This window comes from Crotalus tigris, unplaced genomic scaffold, assembly GCF_016545835.1.
Source record: "Crotalus tigris isolate CLP2741 ecotype Arizona unplaced genomic scaffold, ASM1654583v1 scf7180000019642.961951, whole genome shotgun sequence".
Taxonomy (NCBI): domain Eukaryota; kingdom Metazoa; phylum Chordata; class Lepidosauria; order Squamata; family Viperidae; genus Crotalus; species Crotalus tigris.
The window spans coordinates 237,973-262,771 of record NW_024097636.1 but is presented as its reverse complement, the minus strand read 5'-3'; the positions used below and the strand labels follow the sequence as shown (position 1 = coordinate 262,771).

The 24,799-nt window shown below is 37.1% G+C and overlaps 1 protein-coding gene across 3 annotated transcripts; it reads right to left on the bottom strand.

Annotated features, from left to right (window-relative positions):
• Positions 1-403: 403 nt before the first annotated feature.
• Positions 404-23,420, bottom strand: HMGCR (3-hydroxy-3-methylglutaryl-CoA reductase). Of its 3 annotated transcripts, none has more exons than XM_039363985.1 (20): positions 23,263-23,420; positions 20,600-20,792; positions 20,082-20,193; positions 19,232-19,319; positions 18,445-18,529; positions 16,473-16,578; positions 15,061-15,167; positions 12,448-12,564; positions 12,014-12,165; positions 10,177-10,421; positions 9,895-10,088; positions 9,321-9,515; positions 7,695-7,853; positions 7,247-7,404; positions 7,025-7,130; positions 5,001-5,171; positions 3,738-3,878; positions 3,490-3,648; positions 2,355-2,509; positions 404-2,250 (listed from the first exon to the last, which is right to left on the bottom strand). In XM_039363985.1, the coding sequence occupies exons 2-20, from the start codon at positions 20,762-20,764 to the stop codon at positions 2,196-2,198; spliced, it is 2,670 nt and encodes an 889-aa protein (XP_039219919.1). In that variant the 5' UTR covers positions 20,765-20,792; positions 23,263-23,420; the 3' UTR covers positions 404-2,195. The 3 variants fall into 3 exon arrangements, with proteins under 3 accessions (XP_039219919.1, XP_039219918.1, XP_039219920.1); XM_039363984.1 differs by lacking the exon at positions 23,263-23,420 and adding an exon at positions 22,989-23,145; XM_039363986.1 differs by lacking the exon at positions 23,263-23,420 and adding an exon at positions 22,989-23,145 and having other exon boundaries at positions 9,895-10,064.
• Between the last annotated feature and the right edge of the window lie 1,379 nt (positions 23,421-24,799).

Sequence of the window (24,799 nt, the reverse complement as noted above, 5' to 3'; positions counted from 1 at the left end):
ATTCTCTGATTTCTAGCCGGATGCCTTAACCGGATGCCTTGGGGTGACTCGGGCCAAGAGGTATATGCATCTTTTGGCTCCAGTGGAATATCTGTTAATCTTCTTCTGCTGTACCTAAATATACAATGCTGCAGCAGCAGTCTTAAAAATTGGATTAAATACCTTCTTAACAGAAAATGGAGAGTAGAACAATATGAATAGGAAAGCAATTCAAGTACATAGATACTGCTGGACACACATCATACTTATTCTAGTTTTCCAACTTTGCACAATACTGATTCAAACCTTAATGGTGTTTGGTTCATACCATTAATTATACTATATTATAGTTGGTTTGTGGTTTAAAATCTGGGGAAACTGCGGTGTATGATCATTATACATTAAAAAACAAGCCAAATCAAAGTTGCTTTTGCACTGTTTTACTGAAACTGAAAAAGATGTGTATCAAATGTACACAATTTTATAATAGTACAAAATGTTTTCTTTTTGAAGGACAAAGTATCAGTTACATTCACCAAAACTGACACTGAATAAACCATTTATTGCTAGTCCAGTAATAAAACAATTAAGTTCAAACTTTGCATAAATAAGAAAAAAAAGTTACCTGGACAATACTGTAGGGAGATGGACATTCATAATGCTATTTACAAGTAGCCACAGCACATATCAAGCAAGTAAGAGGTGTTGAGTTGCATTAGAATTGTGATCCTAATACAAATTAGATTTTAGCTAGTAAACCCCGAAAGGAGTAGTTTATACTGAGTTTGCACAAAATGAAAAGTTTTAGAATCAAACCCTTCAGTTGTTCTAGCTAGTGTGGAAGAGCGAGTCTTCATTGCATCCAGCAGTAGCTGAGGAATGCATCGGTACCCCTTGCTCTTCCTCCTCTGGCTGGTTCTCCTTCATAGCACTGTGATGTATTTCACTGATTCACAGGTTACCTTTTCTGCATTACAACTTGTCTTTCATCATTTCCATAAACCACAGAGTTAGTAGTTCTTAACAAATAAACATAAAATCTGGAACTTGCCCCCAAATAAATTAAAGTTTCATCAGGAATGGAAATATTTAAATAAAAAATCAGTACGGATATCAGTGATTAACTTTTATTTAACAACACACCTATTTCTGCAAGGAAGTCAAACCACAAACTATGATTGAGAACTAGTGTAAACGTGTTTTACCTGCTTGCTAAAAACCATTTCCATTAAACTATCCTAATTAAAGGTTACCAAGTGGGATATCACTGGGATATTCTCTCTCTTAAAAGAGCCCACTAAAATTGATCAAAAATGAGAACGATCAAGGAGCATCAGTACTGTTGACCAACTACCACCTAGCTCTACAGGCTACGCCCAGGAGGCCAGGCTTCTTGCTGTCAGCTGATGCAAGACCATCCATCTGACCAAAACACCTGAGATTTTTAACTTGATGAGTTTAAACCTGGAAATACAGCCTCTACTAGGTACACCTGCTTTATAGCAAAGCCTATTTTCTGTTTTCAAAATTGTGATATTGAGTAACATAAACTGAAGCACTCCAGAAGTGGGTCCTAAATGTAAATGTGGCTCAATTGATTTAGCTCAGTGCCCAAATCATACTTAGATCAGATGTGGGTAACTGCAATCAAAATGCCAAAAGCCACAGTTAGTCTCTCATTTGTTATCTGACTTTGTGGAGGGATGATCTTGGCTATTTTCTTGCCCTGGAGGAACAGTAATTTGTTCTACTCTGATGGATTTATTTGCATAACATACCAACTTAGGCTCAAAACCATGATGATGAACATTGCAAAGCAACCGTACAGATTGGTCTAAAAAAACAACAAAAAAGTTATGCAACTTGTATTTCCTCTTAGTATGCCAATGAGAATATTATAACTCCAAAAAATAACAGTCTGACACTCTTAGAAAGCTTGCGTAGACTATTTGGAGCCCATTTTGTAAAATGCATGACTCAGAACAAACTAGAGCCCATGTAAAAAAATAAAACCCACATTTTTCATAGATAAGCATCCATTTATGGCAGACAAAGGAAAAAAGGAAACTGGATGCAAACTACACACTCAATGATTCTCCTAAGATTCTTTCCAACAATTCACTGTTTGAATATTTATCTTCCTTTGGAGGTTCACAGATCTGTCACTTCTTTTCATTTTTCAATGTGCCAAAGTTGCTTCAAGCTTCTATTTGTTTTCAAACAGCTTTCTTGGTACCTGTTCCTTGAAGATCTTGCAAATTTATTTTTGACCTTTCAAAACAAAAGGTACACCAATTCAGAATTGCAAAAATTTTACATTATATTTTGATGGGCAATAGGATACGACCCTGAGATTGTGGCTCTTTCCTTCTTACCTATTGTGGATCATGTGGCTTTTAACCAAGTGCCCTTCAGCTAAGGCAGCCATTAGAGAGAGTTCTCCTGCCATTACTGCAGCACATACAATTTTAGCAAGCTGACGGGCATTTTCTCCAGGGTTCTCTGCACTTGCTCCTTGCACACCCAGCATCTGTATTAAAAAAGAATACAAACAATAATCAAGCTGGAATATGTTAAATTCAAAGTCCCTGGCCCTTTATATAGTAACAAGCTGTACAAGTAGTCCTCAACTTATGACAGCAATTATTTCTATCGCTAAACAATGAGGCCATAAAGTGTGACAACATGTGACCACATCACTTAGCAATGCTAATCCCTGAAATCCCGAGTGCCATATTTAAGTAAGGATCTGGATTGTTAAGCAAGCACCTCCTTGCAACTTCCCGCCAGCTTCCAACAACCAAAGTCTGTGGGGATGTTGGCAGGCAGTTGCTAGTCCCAGGTGGCTCTCAAACAGGCTGGAAGACAGGAAAGTAGCTGCAGATGAGAGAGGGTATCTGAGTGGTGGGGGATGTATGATACGAGTGTGGAGGGGCTCGGAATAGCTGTTGCCAGGTTGGGGAAAGTGGAGAGAGTGTGTGTGAGTGATCAGAGAGGGTTAGAGGATGGGGGAAACTTACTTGATTAGCTTGTGACTTTCCCTGCCAGCTTCCCTGTTGATTTTACTTGTAGGAAGCCAGAAGGGAAGCTTGCAAATGAGAATCACATGACCACAGGATGCTGCAACCATTTTAAGTGCAAGCCAGTTGAAGGGCTGCTGAAATAGCTTGAGCTTCAAGGATCATTAGAAACCACCACTCATTCAGCATCCTTATAACTTTCAAGAGTTGCTGAAAGAGTTGTCATTTAATAGAGGACTACCTGTACTTACATATGGTTCAGTGATTGGTAGAGTAAAAGTAGAAGGAGTAACACTGAAATACTTTTTGGGGTCAAATTATGCTCATGGTCAGAGAATTCTTATTTTGATTGTTGGTCCTATCAATCACTGAACCCAGTCCTCAGCTGATTTCCACAAAAATGAAAGATCAGCCAAAAATGATTCCCTTCCCAAAATAGAAAGTGGTAGTTCAAACTATATAAATTTCAGATACCGTCCAGTTTTCATACCTGCAAACAAGCTTGCTGAGGTAACAGGTTGGTTCCTCCACCTACAGTACCAATTTCTATTGACGGCATTGTGCAACTGATATAAAGATCTTCTTTGGTAGGCCCAGTAGATTCCATTAATGTAATACAGTTTGAACTGGTGATATTCTGGGCTGCATCCTGAAATCAATACAAAAATGAGTTTATATTAGCATTTAAAGGTTTTTAAATGTGTAATTCATCACACACAGTTAAGTAAAGGGATATACCTGTCCGCATGCTATGTACATGGCAGTGACAATGTTAGCTGCATGAGCATTACAGCCACCTATGCTGCCAGCCATGGCAGAGCCAACCAAGTTCTTGTTGATGTTGACGTCAATCATAGCTTCTGTGGTTGACTTCAGTATCTAGAAAAAAAAAATCCAGCAAAATTCTGGTCAAGAAGGAAGTCTATGTTCAGAAAGAAAATCTTTTCAAATGCAATTGTTAATAGATACACTCAGGAATCCAGACAACATCAACCATTTTATTATTTTGGACCACGTCTATAGAACTGGAGTGGGAGGCAACATTTTATAGTGGTTCTCATTCTTCCCGAGATGATTATTCCAGTTTGTGTTGGTGGGAGGAGAGGTTTTCCTAGAAATGTCTACTTGGTGGTGTCCCATTTTCTAATGACATCTACATGAAACCATGAGGCTAAGTCAGTCACCCATACAAAGTCTGATGCCATTAATATGCTGGTGTTCATCTCAGATCTGGACCAATAGGTAATATAGTAGAAGCGCTTTCAAAGTCTGGATAGGATGAGAATATTCAGAACAAATCCCAACAGAAAATGAGTTTGTAGACCAAATTAATATAGAGACACACTATCTTTGATTCTGAGCGAAGATGCACTCTCCCATTCAGAGGTAGTTTACAATTTGGGGAGCACAGCAGACAGTTTCCAGTGGCAATTCAAGGTGCTGCTTGTCATCTTTAAGGCTTTAAGTGGCTCCAAACCAGGTTATGTTATCTCTTGTATTAATCTGCCTGTTTAGTAATTTCATCTGTTTCCAGGCTCTATCTACCCAAGATTGCAGAAATAGGCAGTTGCTGCTCTCATACTTTGGAATTCCTTCCGCAACAAGGTGTGGTCCAATCCTTCCTTTCTGGATTTCAGAGGAGCACTTAAGATCTGGTTGTTCCATCTACTGAAGAAGGCCAGGACTGAAAGAAGGTTGGAATTTGGGAGAGGCCTAATTTTATATATGTTCTTTTATCATTTTGAGGTTGACAAATTTATTTATATTACAGATAGGCTTATTGCTTTTGAAAGGGGTGCTTTTTATTTTAAGCAGAAATTCATTGTTAGTTGCCCAAAATTTTCAGAAGGGCAGCAGACAAACAATGCATGTATGTATAAATAAATAAATGACTTTGGAACTGGGAAGGACACAGATAAGTCAAGGATGAACTGAAAGTAATTCAATATAACAATTTTCATGTTTCACTAAAACAATGTGACTCACATAGCGTATACTCACTTCTTTAACAACTTTTTGTGGAATAACTGCTTCACAGACCACAGATTTCCCTCTCCCTTCTATCCAATTTATGGCAGCTGGTTTTTTATCTGTACAATAATTACCACTAATCGCTACAATGTGGAGGTCAGGAAATTCTTCTTGCAGCCTTGTAAGTGCTTTCTCAGTACCCTGTTTGGAAGAATTTAGAGAACAAGAGACAGAGAAACAAAAACATTAGACCATCTGTTTAATGCTGGCTGACTTCTTCATGAAGGAACTTAATTAAGTATAAGCAGTGGGAACTGTAATTTCAAGTACTTCATGTAACTTGACATTATGTAGCATTAGACAAGGAAGTAACATTTTTACTCCTGTTAGTGAAGAATTAGAAGTGGAGTTGTGAGGAAGCCACTCCCATTAGTGGCTGTTGATGACCAAGGCTCTTAGTTAAGATTTGTCTGGTTATGGGTAGAATCCATGGTTTACTACTGGCAGCAAGGGATTGATTAGAGTGAGTTTTATGTGGAGGGCTACCTATTCTTTGGATAAAAAGCAAAACATTATAGGAAAAAGTCCAGTCCTATCCTGAACTGAGTCCAGAAAGAAACTTGTCAGCTAAAGGGGCTTGCAACCAGCTTGCAATTACAATATCACAAGATCTCGTGGTCATATGATCGCCATTTGTGATGTTCATTGCCAGCTTCTAATAAACGAAATCAATGGAGAAGTAGGCAGGAGGTTGCAATTGGTAACCACAGGTCTTTGCAACCATGCAGGATTTGCCTAAAAATGACAATTGGGACTGTTGGAATTATTGCTATAAGTTGGCATCATCACGCAACATTGTGCCTTATGACTGCTTCGGAGTTCCTGTTCCCAATTACCATTGATAAGCAAGGACTACCTGTGCAGGTGGATTTCATTACTGAAGATTCATTATTTGCATTCATATATCCATGGTTGATACCGTATTTTTCGGTGTATAAGGCGACCCGGCATATAACGTGACCCCCGACTTCGGCGCCATTTCCATGCCTAGAAAGTCGTCTTATCCACCAGAAACTATCATAATTTCCGGCGTATAAGATGACTCGGCGTATAAGATGACCTCCGATTTCGGTGCTGATTTCCGCGCTTTAGAAAGTCGTCTTAATACGCCGGAAAATACGGTATATATATCTGTATATGTCATTTTTAGTAATCAATTTTGTGTTTCTATGATTTTTGGCAGTTCAACATTTTGTACATGTGAACAAGTATGGAATTGGCATAGATAACCCCCTCACCACTCTCTCGTATTCCCAAGGTTACATTTGTGTTGGAATGTTTCCCAAATTACAAGTTCCACCAATATGTGAATCCAGTCACTGAATCTGATAAGGTAGCACAAAACCAGACTTGTGCAATATAGGCAACCCACTTCACAGGAAAGAATAGTTTTTAATAATAATTTTTTTAATTAAAGTTTTATGAAAACACCATGGAATAAAATACATCTCACATTATTTTAAATGATCCATCTGGACTCCTTTGGATGCAATCACTTTGTCTGTTATTTTGGTAGGATACCCAATAAAAATGTTGTCTCTATATCCAGAATATGCTACATAGGAATCTGTTACATTGAGATTTCATTGTAATATTTTCTTGCTGGAATAATACATAGGAGACAGGGAAAGAGAATTCTAGATACTTACCTTTTTCTGTCAGGTAATTTGTATAATGATTTATTTGTTTGTTTGATTGATTTTTATCCTGCCTTTATCATTTTTACAAATAACTCAAAGTGCCAAACATATTCAACGCACCTTCCCTCTACTGTTTTCCCCACAACAGCCCAATGAGGTAGGTTGGGCTGAGAGTGATAGGACAAATCACCCAGACAGCTTTCATGCCTAAAGCAGAACTAGAACTCACAGTCTCTTGGTTTTTAGCCCATTACTTTAACCACTACACCAAATTGGCTAAAATTACACTATTACAATTATAGTATTCTCAAAGCAAAATTTACTTAAATGCATTCATTAAAATCTAGAACTTACTTTTGAAATCATGTTCATACCCATTGCATCACCTGTTTTAGACTGGAAGCGAATATAAAGGTTGCGGCCAGCCAAACCAATGTGAAGCCGTTGCAAACGAGCAAATCTATAGAGAAGATATTTGATTAACATATTGTCTCACATTCTTTTTGATGCACTTTTTTCAGATTTTTATATAAAATGCATAACCCCCCCTCCTTCTAGATTATATAAAATGCTAACCTGCTAGTGCTATCAAATGCATCTTTTATTATCTTAAATCCTTCTGGTGTTTCAAGCCAGGCCTTCACTTCTGCAGACTGGCACGCTGTAGGTAGTCTTACTACAGGTCCTCGTGTCATTCCATCTGCTAGAATACGGCTACTAGCACCTCCAGCAAGCTGAGATATAAAAATGATAACAGGATGAGTCACTAGCAGATGCATATGATCAAGAACAAAAACACTTTTTAGAGTTACACATGGTTATATTCAGTATTGTGATACTAGACTTTGTCTCATAGAACAAAAGACTTCCTCTCCTTTTCACTTCTCCATGGTCACCCAACTCTTCACTTTTAAGTTCTCCCAAACCCCTGGAACACATTCTGCATGAAGATGCCCATGGACAAGGAAAGCTGGATTCCACCCACTGTAACCTTAATAGCCCTGCTTACATCATCTTTACTTACACATATTGCTCTGCATCCCCTGTTTGTGCTTGCCACCAGGCATCCTTCAGTTGTTGCCATTGGAACCTGAAATTCTTTCTTGTCCAAAAGAAGTGGGCCAGCCACACCCACAGGAATTGGCATGTATCCAATCACATTTTCACAGCAAGCACCCATCACCTTTAAAAAAAGTCAACTAAATATTAATTTAGTTTGCTATATTAGGAAATATTAAATATATGACAGGTATAGGTATTTGGGGTTTAGAATATCTAGTGCATGTAGAAGAATTAAACAAATGTGCCATTTTATTTATACAACTTTTATATGTCAAAAGTTATAGGCACTGTGCAACTGTCTCTAAGATTCTAAATACAATAGAATTCAGCAAAATCTTCTTTAAACAATGTTTCCTTGTCAAATTTTCTTAAATCTCATAGCATGGCCTAATTAGAAATTGAGATCAAGATGTGAAATACATTACCATTATCTTGAAAGAAACACTCAAAAGAGAAGCATTCATTTATGTTTGCAAGGACTACTGAAGCAACAATAAACTTGAAATGGCATTATCATTGCTGACAAAACATACTGTAGAACAGGGGCGTCAAACTGCTGGCCTGTGGGCCGGTTTCATCATACCGGAACTGCGCCCACCCCATTGCCGGCAATGGCGAAAAAGCTCCGATACGTTGCGCGATGTCATGTGATGTTGCGAGTTTGACATGTTTGCTGTAGAATGTTCAATATTAACTATCTAGCTTTCTGTTCAACTGCAAACCCCATGTACCACTGTCATGCCTTCTCTGAGCCTGAATCAGAGGAGGAAATGGAGCCGGAATAGGACCCCTGTCGAGGCCCAGGGAGTGGTGTTTGTAGCCTCAGAGGACTGTGGGGAGGAGCAGGCTGAGGCAGGCCAGGGTCCTTCAGGTTTGGAACAGGGGAGACACAGTTCAGGCGAGGAGCAAGGCCCACCCCCACCTGATCCTAGAGCTAGGAGAGTGGAGAGGAGGAGGGAACAACGCAGGCAGGCTCACTTGCTCGGGAGGAGAGCATCCCGCCCCACCCCACAAGGCACACCTGAGGATTGAGATATAAGGAGCCGCTGTGGGATGGGGACTTTGTCGGGAATAAACTTTGAATCTTTGGAAAGTGTGTATTGTTACTCTTGTTCTGTGCCTTTGGAAAACCTGGACACCTTGATCACCGAACTGGCTGACCATGTGAATTACGACCTCAGACTGCATTTTGACTTTTCTCTTTGCAAACTCTGCAGGCAAGCTGAGATTCAAGCGGACTCATTAAGTTGATGTTTTGTTTGGTTTGTTATCTTTATGGCCTTGAGGACATTCTTATAATAATTAGGCTATACTGAAACTGCCTTCAGCCAAAGTAGGCTGGAAGGTGAGTGTGTGAATTTGGGTTGGAGGCTTGCTAGCAAATGTGGAAGCTTTTGAGGAAATTTGCAACCATTAAAGAACTGTTTACATTGCCAGCTGTCTGCATTGCCTTTGTGCTGTACCCTGAATCATCATAACCACAGACAATCAAGCTAGGTGCAACTCCAGATGAAAAAGTTTAAAATACTGAATATCTTTATGTATGTTTCAATTTATATAAGATATATTTGCCTATCTTTCTACTCACCAAAGAATAATTATAATTCTTGTAAGGAAGATACTGTAATGATGAAGGCTCGGGAAGCTTCTGAGATAACATTTGCCTACGAATGGATACACCACGTTCCTGAGTTTCCATCAAAGCTTCCAGTTTATAAGCAGGAATATGCTTTGCATTGACTAAACTAATGACTTCTGAATCAGAGAGGAATTTAGCACCCATCTGAGGAAAGAAAAATATTTGATTGTGATATAACTTTTACAATTCTTCCTCTTTGCCTGAAGCAACTCACACGATAGAACAAATACAGGGTGTAATGTATTGAAAAGCTATGAAAGAGAGGGTGTGATGATCGAAAGCTATGTCAAAATGATTGAATACCGTTAATAAAATACTTTATCACACGTGTGCATCTTGCAAAATGTACATTTCCTTTGATTGGATAGAATGTTTACATGTCAATCTAGTTTAAGATTTACTGTAAAACAATATAAGATACAAAAGAAAGAAGTTGCCAATATAATATATTGCCAAAATAACAAGTACCAATATATTAATAAACTACTTTATATGTCTTCATTTGCTTTTTTTTTTTTTTTACCTTGGCATTCTGAAGTATACAAAGACATTCTTCAACTGACCGCATCTCTTTAGGCAATTCTATTCCAGACTCTTTTCTGCTATTGATATAGGATGCTTCAGCAGAACTATTACCAACCACAAATGTGGCCTTGGCAGGCGATTCTGACTGGAGAGGCTTTACAGTCTCATCTGCATAAAAGTCAACATTGAAATCTGAGGAATTTATCAAAGGTTTTATGTTTCAGGCTTCAGTATGAACTTTAAAAAAAAAAAGCAAACAAACATATCAACAAAAGATTACCTTTTCCATCTTTGGCAACTTGAGTATTACCCATTTTTCTTAAACTGGGAGTATTTTTTAAAGGAATAGACTGTTTTCTGCAGCAATTTTCAGGAACTTTTTTCTGAATCATTATTGGAGATATTATTGGATTCTTCAATGAAAGTGTGGATTCCATCTCTGTTTGTTCAAAAAAGATGTATTTGACAGCAAGTAGAAGAGCTAAGCCAAGTGTAATTGTTTGTTCAATGTCCATACTGGCCATTCTAAAAAGGATGAAAGAAAACATCTTTAAATATTTGTCTAACTCTATTCCCTTTCCTCCTCTCTACCCTGCCACGATTTTCTAACACATGTTAACTGATGGAATTCCTACAGAAATTATTGAATGACAATTATTGCAATTTGGTTATTTTTATGCCTGGAACTGCCTCAAGACATCTTCCCTCTTTTAAAGTAAAACCTCTGTCAAATTCACCTCTTAGTAACTTCATGAACATGCCTATATAGTGTTCTTCATAACGATGTATAGAAAGATGCTGAGTGGAACCTTTTCTTGCAAAGCATCATGTACCTAAGTGAAACTACAGGTGGGGATCACTAACAATTGTCCTGTTTAGCAACCACTCAAAGATACAGTGGTGCTAAAAAAGTAAATTTATGACCAGACCTGGCATTTACAGCCACTGTATTGTCCCCACAACCACATGACTGACATCTAGATGCTCTGCAATTGACTTCCAATCAGCAGAGTCAATGGAGAATTGAGCAATAAAATTGCAAGTCACTATCACATAAGGTCTCACTTAACAACCCATGGCAATTCCCTTAACAATGGGAAGTGATGTCCTAAACACTGTCACATGATGCCATCACTGTCACATAACGTTTCACTAAGTGGCTGTTTCCCTTAGCAATGGAGTTGTTGGCCCCAATTATAAGCCTGGTAAGGGAGGATTGCCTGCAATATAATTAATCATTTTTGACCTAGAAGATTTCTACCATTATTGATTACATGCTCAAAATTACTTAGTTTGGATTAATTAAATATTAATTATTCTAAGCATATACTCTTTCTCCTAACTGTAGACATATTAGTGGACTATTGCAATTCTGGTAAATTAAGAGATCATGCAAGACCAGTTAATACCTAAATTACAGAAAACAACCATCAGAAGGAAGGCTCAGTTTTATACTTCAATAATTATTCCTGTTATGTTACAGAGGAAATAATGTAATTAATATTCAAGATCTTCTCACTCAGCCAGTATTATTAATATGGGAAGGAATTGTATTTCCCAGTGTTATTATTCTGGAAAAGTTATAAGACCATGTGGAATATTACCATGCTATTGCTACAGTGAATGACTAAAGCCATCTAGTCAGCATATACATAAGTAGAATAAATATAAATCTGAAAGTATTCCACACTCCTGATGCATATTTATTGGTTCTTGAGACTCTTAAAGGAAGTTTTCCCTGCAGTTTTTCTCCTGAAAGACTTCTCTTATCCATAGAAAAATGCTAGTTTTCCACGGACAAAGGTACTCTTCTGTGGGCTGAAGTAGGAAAAGATGCATAACTCCATAGGCTGAAGTAAGAACTTTGCAGATCAGTGATCTTTCAACCCTGGTGTCAGTAATTTGGCCAATTAGAACTGAGGATAATTATTTATACTGGCCTGGGAAAGATTAATGCCCTGTTATTATCATCACATTTAAGATACTGGTAATAGGTCAAAGATTCCTAAAGCTTTCCACAGAGCACATTCTGTCAGTCCTTCCACAATAAATCTTAACCATGGTGAAGCAGATGCCAGTGCTAATCACAATGATAAAAATGTTATGATGAAACATACCTAGAGAGATAAAATTGCCACAAAGAAACATTCGGCTCTATTCGCTTTGGAGCATTTTCATCCAGGCCCATAGCTATTTCTGTTGTGCTGTTCTGAGCAGAGGGTTCTGCTATCCAGCGACTGTGAGCATGAACAAGAACCAAACCTAGAGACTTAAATTTAAAAAGTGAATGGTTAAACTGATCCGCTCAACTAGGAGTATAACTCAATCAGTGATCAGTACTTAAGCATTAAATATATCATTAAAATAATTGCACAATACTTTTATTGGATATATTATCGTTCCTATAAAAGCTTTACTTATTAAAAGGTAACCTACATACTCTTTTGTTTGTTTTTACCTTTGCGTATATTGTCAAAATTCACCTTCTTTAAAGGATTTAAAATATTCAGTTTATCTCACAATTATAGGATCTAAGAAAACAAACACTAACCATAATCATTTTAACCCTCTGTGTTACAGGATTTGGTTTGTTTTCTTCTTCTTCCAGAACACGTGCAAAGTGACTAAGCTGCCATATCGGATGGCCTTCACGACTCTCCCGTGAAAGCTGAGGAAGAACAGAAAAAGTTATTTGGTACATTTTTTTTATTTATGTCATCCATAAGAATAAGGTTTCATACTACCATTTCAATAGTTGAATAACATATTGAATGTCAATTTATATATTAATATTTTGCACAACTGTTTTATGAATGTGAAATACTACAAAAGCTATACAATCATACAAATTCAGAAACAGAAGTATTATTCTCCTCACATATTCATATAGAGCAAAAGTCATAGGCACCATTGTGTAAGATTAATAATTATTCATAGCAGCACTACAACCTGTGAACAGAACTTGATCACCAGGATAAGAATGTCAGAATTATGAGCAACCCATGTTCAATTTAAGAATTTCAAAACACGAAAAACTGGTTGTTGGGCTTTTCCTTCATCCTCCTTTTCTGTGCCATGTTTTTTTTAAATTGTTTCTCTGAAGAAACTAATATTTTCCTTTTTACTAAACTGCAAGATAATAAGGGAACTTTAACTATAAATAGTTTGCATTCTGAACATTAAATACCGTATTTTCCAGCGTATAAGACGACTCGGTGTATAAGACGACCCACGACTTTGGAGACAATTTGCATGCTTTAGAAAGTCGTCTTATACGCCAGAAAATACGGTATATATAACTTATAAAAAATCAACTAGTAAATGGAAAAAGGTCAAGCAGAATTTATATATTGTTGATTTTAATTTTCTCCTGAAGCATATAATTTTCTCAATATAAACTATGTTAAATATAAGTAAATCTAACAACTGCAATATTAAATTATAATAATAAAGCCAGCTAAATTTACAAATGCCCAGAGATATTATTTTAATATTTCACCATCAACATATATTGACAATAAGGCAGGAGTTATGCAAAATATTGAGTTCACTGCATTTGTATACAATTAACCTAACTCTAATAGACATCACGGGAAAGATCCCAATATGAAATCTTTCAGAATCACAAAACTCTCTAGAAACTGAACAAGTGAAAAGTAATGCTTCTATGTACAGCATTTACTAACTTAAATTACTCAGAAAACCTTTCTAGAAGATTCTGCTTCTTAAAGTATCTTGGAACCAAAACATTTCTAAAATGATCAACAGTAAAAGAAACAGTGCAATATAGTTATACTCATTCCCCCTTTTTATTCTTAAATACTAAATTAAAGTTATCAATATGTAAAGCTTCACATTTACCGTATATGCCGGCGTATAAGGCGACTTCCGCGAGCGCTAAAATCGGTGCCAAAGACGGGGGTCGTCTTATACGCCGAGTTGTCTTATACGCCGGAAATACTGGTAGTTTCCGGCGTATAAGACGACGTTCTAGGAATGCGGCTCGGTGATAAAGACGGGGGTCGTCTTATACGCCGGGTCGCTTTGTACACCGGCATATACGGTATCTACCTATTCTCTTAAACATAAGTAAAGTTTCTGATTTCATAAAATTTTGACAGGAATGCTTTTGCAAAATATGATTCTTTGTGATTATAGAAAAGTAAACTATATGCATAATTCAAAAGGAAGATTCCTGCATCTAATGGAATTACATATTATACATTACAATTCTATAATATTATACATATTATAGAATTATTTTGAGATGTCCTTATTTTTTTTCCTTTCATTTTGTCTCTATATTACTAATTAATAGGTCCACATGAGAACACTTTTTGCTAATTTCTCCTTCTATTCTGGAAATAAGGGAGCGCTTGTTTTCATTTATGAGAGCCATGATTTCATGAATAATGGGTTTTCTTAATCTCATATTACAGTGATGGTGAACCTTTTAGAGACCAAGTACTCAAACTGCAACCCAAAACCCACTTATTTATTGCAAAGTGTCAGGGCAGCATCAGCATTGTGGTGCCTTCAGGGGCGGCATGAGGGTGTGGCCCACTGGGTAGGCATAGCTGTAGTTGTCACAGCAGACTGGGTGGGCGTGGCTGGGGTAGGCATGGCCACCGTGATGTTGCTCATGGAGGAGACGCATGTGGGGGCCAGGCAGGGTTGGGGGAGATCCAGGGCATTTCTGGTGGGTGGGGCGGTGGGAAAGAAGCCCAGCATAGATTGGGAGGGGGAAGACACGCAATCCTAGCTGGGACTGGGGGGCCATGGCACCGATGGGGATCCGGCTTTCCCTGCTCAGGTTAGTCTTTGCTGGGCGTGGGCGTGCTCTACCACCTCTACTCGAACTTGCTAGCTGGCCACTTCGCCCCCTTTGTGCTGGGTGAGGCTGCTGCTCTGGGCAGCAGCAGCAGCCTAATGGACCTGTGCAAGCTGCTGGCAGTGGCGGCACACGTGCCCACAGGGAAGGTTCTGAGTGCCCCCTCTGGCACGCATGCCATAGGTTCGCCACCACTGTCATATTAAATGTATATTACAGTATCTCACTAGGTTTGCATTATCCGTCCATTCTACATTGCAATTTTTCATTTGTTTTGAACCCCACTAATTTATATATGTTGAAAAGATTATTATACTGCTACTGCTCTCTTACCTCTAATACCAGTGACACACAGGCTGGAAAGAAGGTCATGAAGACAAAATAGTTGGCAAGAACAGACATACAGCCAAAACAACACATGATTTCAAGCTGTCTTACTCCTGTTAAAAAGATCATCAAATAATTAAAATCAGATTCATGTTACCATGAAAAACATTATCTGGAGTCTGCTCCAATATGAACAAAATTGGGGAACCTCAGAACAGTTGCATGTAATTCACAGTAAGATAAAGATAGAGAGGGCCCTTCTAGTCACATAAAGACCTCAGAATCCAAGAAAAGATGCTAGAACTCATAAATTCAGACTTGCAAATGGTGACTTGCCTCATAAAAACAGGCAAAAATGCACAGAAGATAATTTGGCTCTTTTTCATTTTTCATAAAATCTGTATTCCATGAAAAATTAACATGAGCCTTATTATGTAGGTACAGTTAACATTTAAACAAAGCTTTCAAAACAATTTAAAATTAATGTGTTGTACAAGAAAGATTTTCTATGTTGAATGAATACTTCTAATATCTACTAATTAAATTCTGATTCCTTCAATATTACCATGCATACTTCAGTAAATAGCCGTATTACAAAATATGTAATAGACATAAATTGTGTCACTGTTAAACTTTTATTTAGCTATAATACGTTGATATACACACAGAACTCAAGCAAGCTTAGTTCTCCTTAAAATTTTAATTGTTTTCCTTGTGATTGTGTAAACTATTACAGAAAGCCAGGAATTTGTTTAGTAAGGGCAAAATACAGATACGGTAGTCCTTGGCTTTCATTTAGTAACTGTTCAAAGTTACAATGGCAGAAAAAAAATGATTGATGACCATTTTTCACACTTAGGACCATTACAGCATCCCTGTGATCATGTGACCAAAATTCAGACAGTCCGCAACTGGCATATATTTGTGACACTTACAGTGTCCCAGGGTCATATGATCACATATTGTGATCTTCTGACAAGCAAAATCAATGGGGAAACTGGATTCACTTAACAGTGTTACTAATTTAACAACTACACTGATTCACGTAACAACTGTGGAAAGAAAGGTCGTAAAATGGGGCAAAACTCTCTTAACAACGGTCTACCTTAGCAATGGAAATTTGAGGCTCAATTGTGGTCGTAAAAAGGAACTGTATGTCATCGATATGGCAAGAGAGCACAAAAAGTTAACTTCTTCATTATCTACATAAGACAGGAATAGAATTTTAAAACTCTTTCTGAAGAAAAAAAAAAGATCTTATAGAACCCAAAGAGGGACATGCCCTACCCAAACTATGGCCTGATTTACTAAGCATAATGTCTCCAGTGGGGAAAAATACAATTGAATACAGATTTATTGTGCAAATATTTTTAACTTTAAAAATTAAAATTCTGCATTCCTAAAAATTCTCAGCTTACCAGACATTGTGCCAACACCAATTACAAGACACTCAACAAGGGCATCAAGTGTAAATGTAGGGCCCAGGATTGCCATTCCGCGCGAAATATTCTCTCTTACTTCATCCTACATGTAATACATTAAAAGTGTAACTCAGCTAACACAAAACTGGAAAAACGATGCTTATTCACCTCCAACTGACAATATTGAACAGGTTATGCAAAATAATGGTTTTATGTTCAACGTATTATATAAGTATTCTTTCCATTATCCTGGGTACTTTTATATATAATGCAATTATATGCTCTCAATAGTAAAGATAGTCTTGTAGATATTAAAACAACCTGAGACCATACCCAAGTATTCTTTCCAAATTTAAAATGTTACTAAATTGGATAACAAATACTACTGTATCCAAAACTTGCCTATAGGAAGAGATACTGTTACTATTCACATTTGGCATAAAGTAGAAAGGCTATAAAAATGTAAATAATATGGACAAACACATTTACAGAGTAAAACTGGGTGCATTAAAACATATTTTTAAAATTTCAAAGATTGTAAATTTTATTCTATCTTTGATACTGATACTTTGATACTTTGATACATTGCTTAGGTAGACATTCCATAAATATGGAGCAATTATGATTCTTATGACCATTTATCTTATTTTACTTTGCAGAATAAAATCTCCATTACTGATTTCATAATATGTATGTAAAACTGTGTCCTCAACCACTGTGATTATTTCAATAGCCCAGTAAGAATTTTTTTAAAGAATAAAATATCAAAACAGTCATTAATACTTGTCAATTCATTTTAAAATGTTAAAATGTTCTCCAGATGCTGATTTCTTTCATTATCTTTTACAATGATATTGTTTCAAATAATCTGTTCAACTTTTTTCAATCTTCCCATGACCATTTTAATATATTATCATATCTGATTACCTAATGACATGACACAATATGGCATGACATGATTACCTAATGACATGACATAATATGATTACTTACTTTTGAGGCTTTTAAATATATATTTTATTAATTTGATCTTTCAAATATTAAATTAATGTTTATTATTCACTTTGACTATATCCAAATTTCTACTATTTTAGCATTTATAGCATAATGACTATAGGTAGTCCTCAACTTACAATCACAATTGAGCTCAATTTTCTGTTGCTAAGCAAGACATTTGTTAAATGAGTTTTGCCCCATTTTATGATCTTTCTTGCCACATTTGTTAAGTGAATCACTGCAGTTGTTAAATTAGTAACACTGTTATTAAGCGAATCTGGCTTCCCCATTGACTTTGCTTGTCAGAGGGTTACAAAAGGTGATCACACGATCCCGGGACACTGCAACTGTCATAAATATGAATCATTTGCCAAGTGTTCAAATTCTGATCATGTGACCATGGGGATGCTGCAGTAGTTGTGTGAAAAACGGTCACTTTTTTCAATACCGTTGTAACTTTGTACGGTCACTAAACAAACAGATATAAGTTAAGGACTACCTGTATTAGTCTGAGCTATAAAGTTGTGGGCAGATCAAAACCAGTTTGTGAAAAACTAAGGGAATTTTTGCATTGTTTCTTTTCTTTTGTGCCCCACTCTCACCATCATTATACATTCTGCAATATTATTACGTTGATCTATTTATCATGCTAAAATTACAAAAAAATTTCAACACAAGCAAAACTGGCATTTTCTTTGATTACTATTGTATACATCTCTATTTAGCAGCCATACTGAGATAAATCTACACCTTGTTTGTATTTTTCTAAACATCAAGGTAGCATCTCAAGTAAGCTTCTTTTGCAGAAGTCATAAATCTCTTAAACATTAAACAATCTCTTAAACAAAATATACTCCAATTAATCTAGGCAATTATATAGGAATTTTATTTTTACTTTAATTGTTAAAGGATTCTAAGTATGACATAAGATATTGTAAATACTTTCCTCAAGGAAGCTGAGAATTTGGCTGACCTGTGAGTTGGAACTGAGTGCAAATTTAGCTAATGCACTAGCTCTGGAGAGGTCAATCAGAAGCAAGAAGAATGGCAGCGCTTCACTGAAAGGCATAAAAAGCATATTGTTAATTTACATATTACATAAACATGTAAAAACTGTACATACATCTTGATAAATACTTCAATAAGATCGCTAAATAATTTATTGCAAAACAAACTAATATTCAGAGAAGTCACAGGTAAGGCCAAATAGCATAAATTATAAACAATAACAACAAAAACACAGGGGTCACCAAGGGAACCTTCCTACCTGTTTGGAAAAATGGAAAAATTGCTTTCAATGTTCACTGAATTTGAATTTGTGCATAGCTTTCAATAGGATTTTGTGGATTTAACTTTTGACCATTTAAAAGCGAAGAAATACACAATGTTGTGCATCATCTCTTTCAAATTATGTTATTGTGTAAATAGGGGAAGTCATATTAGAAGCAGTGCATGAGTCTATTAGGTATAGCTTTACACATGCAATTATCCTTTAATGATATGAAATGAGATTATTCTGATGCCAAGTTTCAAAATTAGACTGCTCTTAGAATAGAATAGAGCTGGAAGAGACCGTGGGGGTCTTCTAGTCCAGCTCTCTGCTCAAGCAGGAGAACCTACATCATCTCGGACAGGTGATTGTCTAGTCTTTTCTTAAAAATCTGGGGTAAGCTGTTCCACTGGTTGATTGTCCTCACTGTCAGGAAGTTTTTTTTCTTATTAAGCTGAAGCAAATTTTCATAGATATAATTAATACGTACTTCAAGCCTGTCAATTCTTTATCAAGGAAATGAATCACCACTGTACTGAATACAAAGCTTGAGAAGATTGTGAACAGACCAGCAATACCTGCAAAATATATGTAATCTATGTAATAAGCAGTATACAGAGCAGTACTTCTCTTCATACATTAATCTAAATCTTTACTCTGAAGCAAGTTTATCCAGATAAAATAGTACCATGATCCTGTTACACAGTTTTGTTTATATATACTGTTATACAGTTATCCTGAAATATTTTAATATGCAGAGCATTTTGTTACTGTAATATTTTTCTTCAATTTATCAAAGAGTGTTACCAGCCCATGAAATCTGTCCATAACATTCTTCTACCATCTGCAGATGACTGATTATAGTAGGTCATATATATAATTATATCAGTATCATTTTCAATTAATTCTACAGTTCCGAGCAATGGACAAATTAGAACTTGTCTACATGGCAAAATTCAAAAGCTTAGTTTTTGCTTCTTCACAAGACCAATAGTTCTTAAAAAGAACGTGTCCTCCTTCACCCCAGTTATTTCAGAATCTTTCGCCTTAAATAGCCTATGTAAAATATATTAACCCCAGGTTTATCAAAGATTTTCATAATTTCAAGACAGATTCAGAATGAGCATCAATGCAAAACATAATATCTCTCAATCCACAAATGTATAAAATATGCTATGAATTCCAACAACACCAATTTTTTGTTTTACAGTATGTTTAGGACACAAATCTAAAACCCCTTTGTATATGTTATACCCAATTTGATTAGGGTATAGTCAAACCTGTTTCATACACATGCTTGTTTTGCTCTGATTACCATCTTAAAAATAAAAGTATCTTACCCAAAATATATTTTGAGCCAAGTTGCTTCAAATTTTGAAACTGGAAGTATATATAAAGGATTGCTATACATCGTGTGATTGTCAATATTATGATATCACTGCTCAAAACATCCTGTGAAAGGAAAACATTTTGTTTATTCTCAAAATGAAAAAAACACTACATTTTTTGAAATCTGTTAAATACTTTCTCAATGTTTCACACATATAACATTTCAGAAATATAAACTTCCTTATAATTATAATTTTATTAAAATACTAACCTTTTCATAGACACATATCTCCAAAAATTAGTGACATTTCTTTTCGTCAATTGCTAATATTAAAGTAAATATTATTCTCTTCTTTCAAGCTTGACTTTAATTAGTCACATTGACACTATATGAGGTATTTCCTTGACTTCCCAATCTTGTCTATAGTCTGAGATTTCCCAATTTTAAATTTCATTCAAATCTGATTTGCTTCAAGGATAATATAGTAAAATAACAAAGTATTTTTTAAAATAATTTTTAAGTTTTTACCTCTTCAAATTTAGGGCATTCATAATTCCATCCACAGATCTTATCATTACCAGTGAACATCTTCATAGACATCATACAGATGGTAAGAGTTATAGTTCCCACAATAACTTCCCATGGGTGAGAGGCCACAAAAAGGCCATGCATTCGGAAAAGTCCTGACAGCATTTTCAAAAGTATTTGCACAAATCTAGGACTAAATCCAAATAAAAAATATTTCTTATTATATGTTTAGGTAACAATCTAAATTTATGCTCCACACAAGTTTGGCTGATAACTAATCAATATTAAAAGGATAACATATGATAACAGGCAGCAAGAACAAAAATTACTACAGCCTATATTCCACAATTTAGTTCTTCATAAACTCTACACAACTTTCAGTTAAATCAAATGGAATCCACCTGCCCCCTACAATTGACTGGTAGTACATCTGAATCATTGGTAAATGGAACTTGAATCATATTTTATGTTTCATACACGACTTTTAACCTTAGAACCAGAGTATTTCCTTTAAAAGGAATACTATCATATCATGCCTTCTTGAATTAGGAATCATACATTTCACTCTATCTGCAACATCACACAGACACTTTACAGTACTACCCCAGATCTTGTCAAGTTAAATTAAACCTCCAGTTATTCAAATGTCCTCTCATTTGCTAATTTGCTTTATGTCTGCGTGACATCTTAGAGATCAGCATTCATGCAAAGACTGCCAAATATGGCCTGCCAGGGACCTGGATAGTTTTCTCACAGAACTATATGAGGCAGCATAGCAGGTATACTTTATCCATAACACTAAGCATGAGTGCACAACATGTACATATAATGAAAATACTGAAACCACAGGACGCCATCATCAATGTTTGATATATTGCATACAATGTTTGTAAGTTGCCCAAAGATGAAATGTGCAGAACACAAATCTAATAAACATACAATGCACAGCCCAACAACATTCAAGTACTAACAGAATCAGACTAAAAGATTCTTATTCCTAGTGGAAGAAAATGTAACCATTGCATATATTGTGAATCTGTGGCACCAGGGACTTTAATCATACTATTGTAATCAGATGAAAAAATGCATGAGCCAGGAAGTATCAGTTGATTATTCTAGGGCCTTTCCTATGCTGCAAAATATACAGCATCTTCTCTCCTCCCCCCCCCCCCAAAAATCAGATGATACAAATGAGGTTAGTATCATTACAATGTACTACAGTGAAGACTGTAGCTTACCTACTCCCTACCTACAATATTTCTGCCAATAACAAGAAAAATATGGTTTAGGGACAGAGTGAAAAAGGCTGTAAACCTAGAAAAGTGTTTCTTTTTTAATGTATATTTATTGAAGGGATCCAGTGTAAATGTTAGAACAATTAGCCAACAAATACAATAAGAAGTTTGGTAAAAATGGAGGTGAGAGTTTAGCCTCAAATAAACCGTGGACTTGAACTAAAATTAACCTGTTCTGAGTTAGGATTATATTGGATTTATTTACTTTATTAATTTATATAATTACACTAGGATGTAATTTAATCTGAAAATGGTTAAAATATTCTCAAGCTGAGCTAAACATCTATTAATTACACAAAAATATGGAAGTAATTTCCCACTGTTTTCTTTCATTTTTTTTAAAAAATTTCTCAGTCTAGCCTACAGCTCTAGCATTCTCTGGTGCCTACCATCCAAACAATAACCAGGTGTTATTTTTCAGGGTCTGTGGGCCATTTGCTGCAATGCAGTTCAAAAAAAAATCTAACAAACTTCACAGCCAGAACAAGGTATTTTAGATGTTAAAAAGTGGAGGTAAAAACCACAAGACATTTACAAAAAGAAAACGTTAGCATGGCTACTCTGTACTATCAGCCATATCCATAAAGCATCTTTGCTATATATTAACAATGTTGGTGCTTTAAAACAATCTGCCATCTAATGACCATTTTTTGCGAACCGCCCAGTGCTATTAAATCACAAAATTTAATTGGCATTTCCGGTATGCTCTTTTTTTTTCTATTCCTATTTTGACTTGATAAATCAATTTCGTCTTAGGCCGAGAAAATAAATCTAGGACAAATACTGCTTCTTGTTGTCCAAAAAACTGTGGTTAAGAAAAGCACTCTTTGGGGGCCATGTAAAAAGCCGGAACAGGCCGTCATGGATGGAACAGTCTCAAGGAGGCCACGATGTGCATCTCTCCAAGGCGGAGATCCGTGGGAGAACCGCACGGGGCGGGGTGTCCACCTGGGACACACCGTTCCGACCACCCCAGAACTTTCTTATCGTGACGCCCAAGGCAGGGCCTGGGGACGAGGCACGCCCAGAGCCGTGAGCGATGAATGAACGGCCCGACTACCCGAGAAATCACCCCCCGTTCCTCCCTAGCCTACCATAGTTCCACGGACAACCCCACTTCGCTCAACGAAGAAGGGGGAGGCAGTTGACTCCGAGATCCTGAGCGCCTTTCTTGAGGCAGGGAGAGAGAGGCTCCTTGACCGACCCAGCCTAGAAAGTCCCCTCCAGTCGCGCAAGTCTGGCCGTAGCGCGCCTGATTGGAACGGCTCTCCTCATCCCCAAAAATATGGTGACCTCGCCCATAAACCAATGCGCTACAAGATAACCAGGCCAAAGATAACACTTTTGAGCCAACGAAACAACCAGTACCTCTCTCTTAGAAAACGGCTGGGATGGTGAGTTGAAGCTGGCAAGTGGATAGCCTCCCTTCCTCCTCGCTTATTTGCCGCAGACTGAAGCGGCCGCCCTCCCCGCTACACAAGGACACCCGGCTCTCCACAGAGCTGAAGCCATCGGCAGATCGTGGAGCCAATAGCTAGCGTTCGCCGCGCCCAGCCAGGGATACGTCAGCCTTTCTGTCACTGTAGCAACCGGTCAAGGAAGCGGCATAGCGCTCGACAGATCAGGAGGGTGGCACGCGCCATCTCGCCACGGGAACAGCGACCAATGAATCACAGTCAAAATCTCCTCGAGCCTCCTCAGTGGCCCATGATCCATTGGCTTATTTGCATGTTGGCTTCAGCGAACCAATTGGCTTTCCGCTGGTCAGCGGGAGAGAAGAATGCTCGGAGGATTCCGAATTTCGATTTGTAGCGCAAAATCGCTTTTCTACCTTCCCTACAGTTCCCTACAATATAATAATATATATCAAGCCGGGCTAGCATTGATTGGCATTATTATTGCCAAGATCCTCTGTCTATTTGGCCCTGCTTTTTCTCCTGTTCTTTATGGCGTTTTACCACACTGCAACACTGGAATCTTTCCTGTCACTCAGGAACAACTCTGTTCTGTGGCTTACTATATTCTTCTCTCTGGTTTTATGTCTCCATATGTCTGACCAAATATATGCTGCAAAATAATTACATATTACCCCCAAAGTGACTCTGTCCATATGCAGATGGGACAAAGTCCTTGAGGCTTATTTTCAAAATTCTCAATGTCCTTGCGCTTTGATCCTTCTCTTTTCCTACTGAGGAAAATCAGCCGCACCCCCAGAGAAGGAAATATTAAAAGGACAGAAAAATATATTTTCTCAAAAGGATTTTAAAAGCAGAAACCAACCGGGTTCCCAAGTCTCTCTGTCCCAAGCAGAAGCCAGCCCTGTACAATTGCAGATGTAAACCATCAGAAAGGCCCCAGCTAGGAGATCAAGAAGACAAAGATATCTAAAATCTGCACACCCCACCCAAACTCTAGGATTCATTAGCTCCATTACCAGGGAAGCAGGATATGATAATAGGACTAACCCATCACCATCAAGAATACCAGAGAGGCACATCTAAACTCAGGTCAGAATATGTGACACACGAAATAGCCTCAAAGCTCATGCCACAGGAACAGGAAACTATTCCAAACAAAAGGCTTTCAGAAGGTATAAAAACCTACTCCACATGTGCTCAGTCCCTTTTTTTTTTTTTTTTTTTTGGTCTCCTCTCTGCTGCCAGAGCCATCTTTCTGTCTGGCTCTTCAATAAACTGCAACCTTCTTTCTAAAGCAGTCGCCATGTTGTTTATTTATCTCCGGCTTGGATGAACCAGGATGAAGACTTTTCTTTCAACACTACACATCAGTCTATCCCGCTTCTTTATCAAAGATTTCTTGATCCCTCAAGGCCCCTTGGTCCTTATGTCGTATGAGATAAGATAAGATAACCTTTATTGCCATTTTTATACTGTGGGCACAATGG

What these genes read in the sequence shown, in the direction of transcription:
- HMGCR (XM_039363985.1), bottom strand. Translation starts at nt 20,764, where the DNA reads ATGCTGTCAGGACTTTTCCGAATGCATGGCCTTTTTGTGGCCTCTCAC. An exon ending in TGGCTCAAAATATATTTTGG is followed by an intron (nt 19,320 to 20,081) that starts GTAAGATACTTT and finishes TATATTTTGCAG; the next exon opens with GTATTGCTGGTCTGTTCACA. An exon ending in TGGCAATTTTATCTCTCTAG is followed by an intron (nt 10,422 to 12,013) that starts GTATGTTTCATC and finishes CATCCTTTTTAG; the next exon opens with AATGGCCAGTATGGACATTG.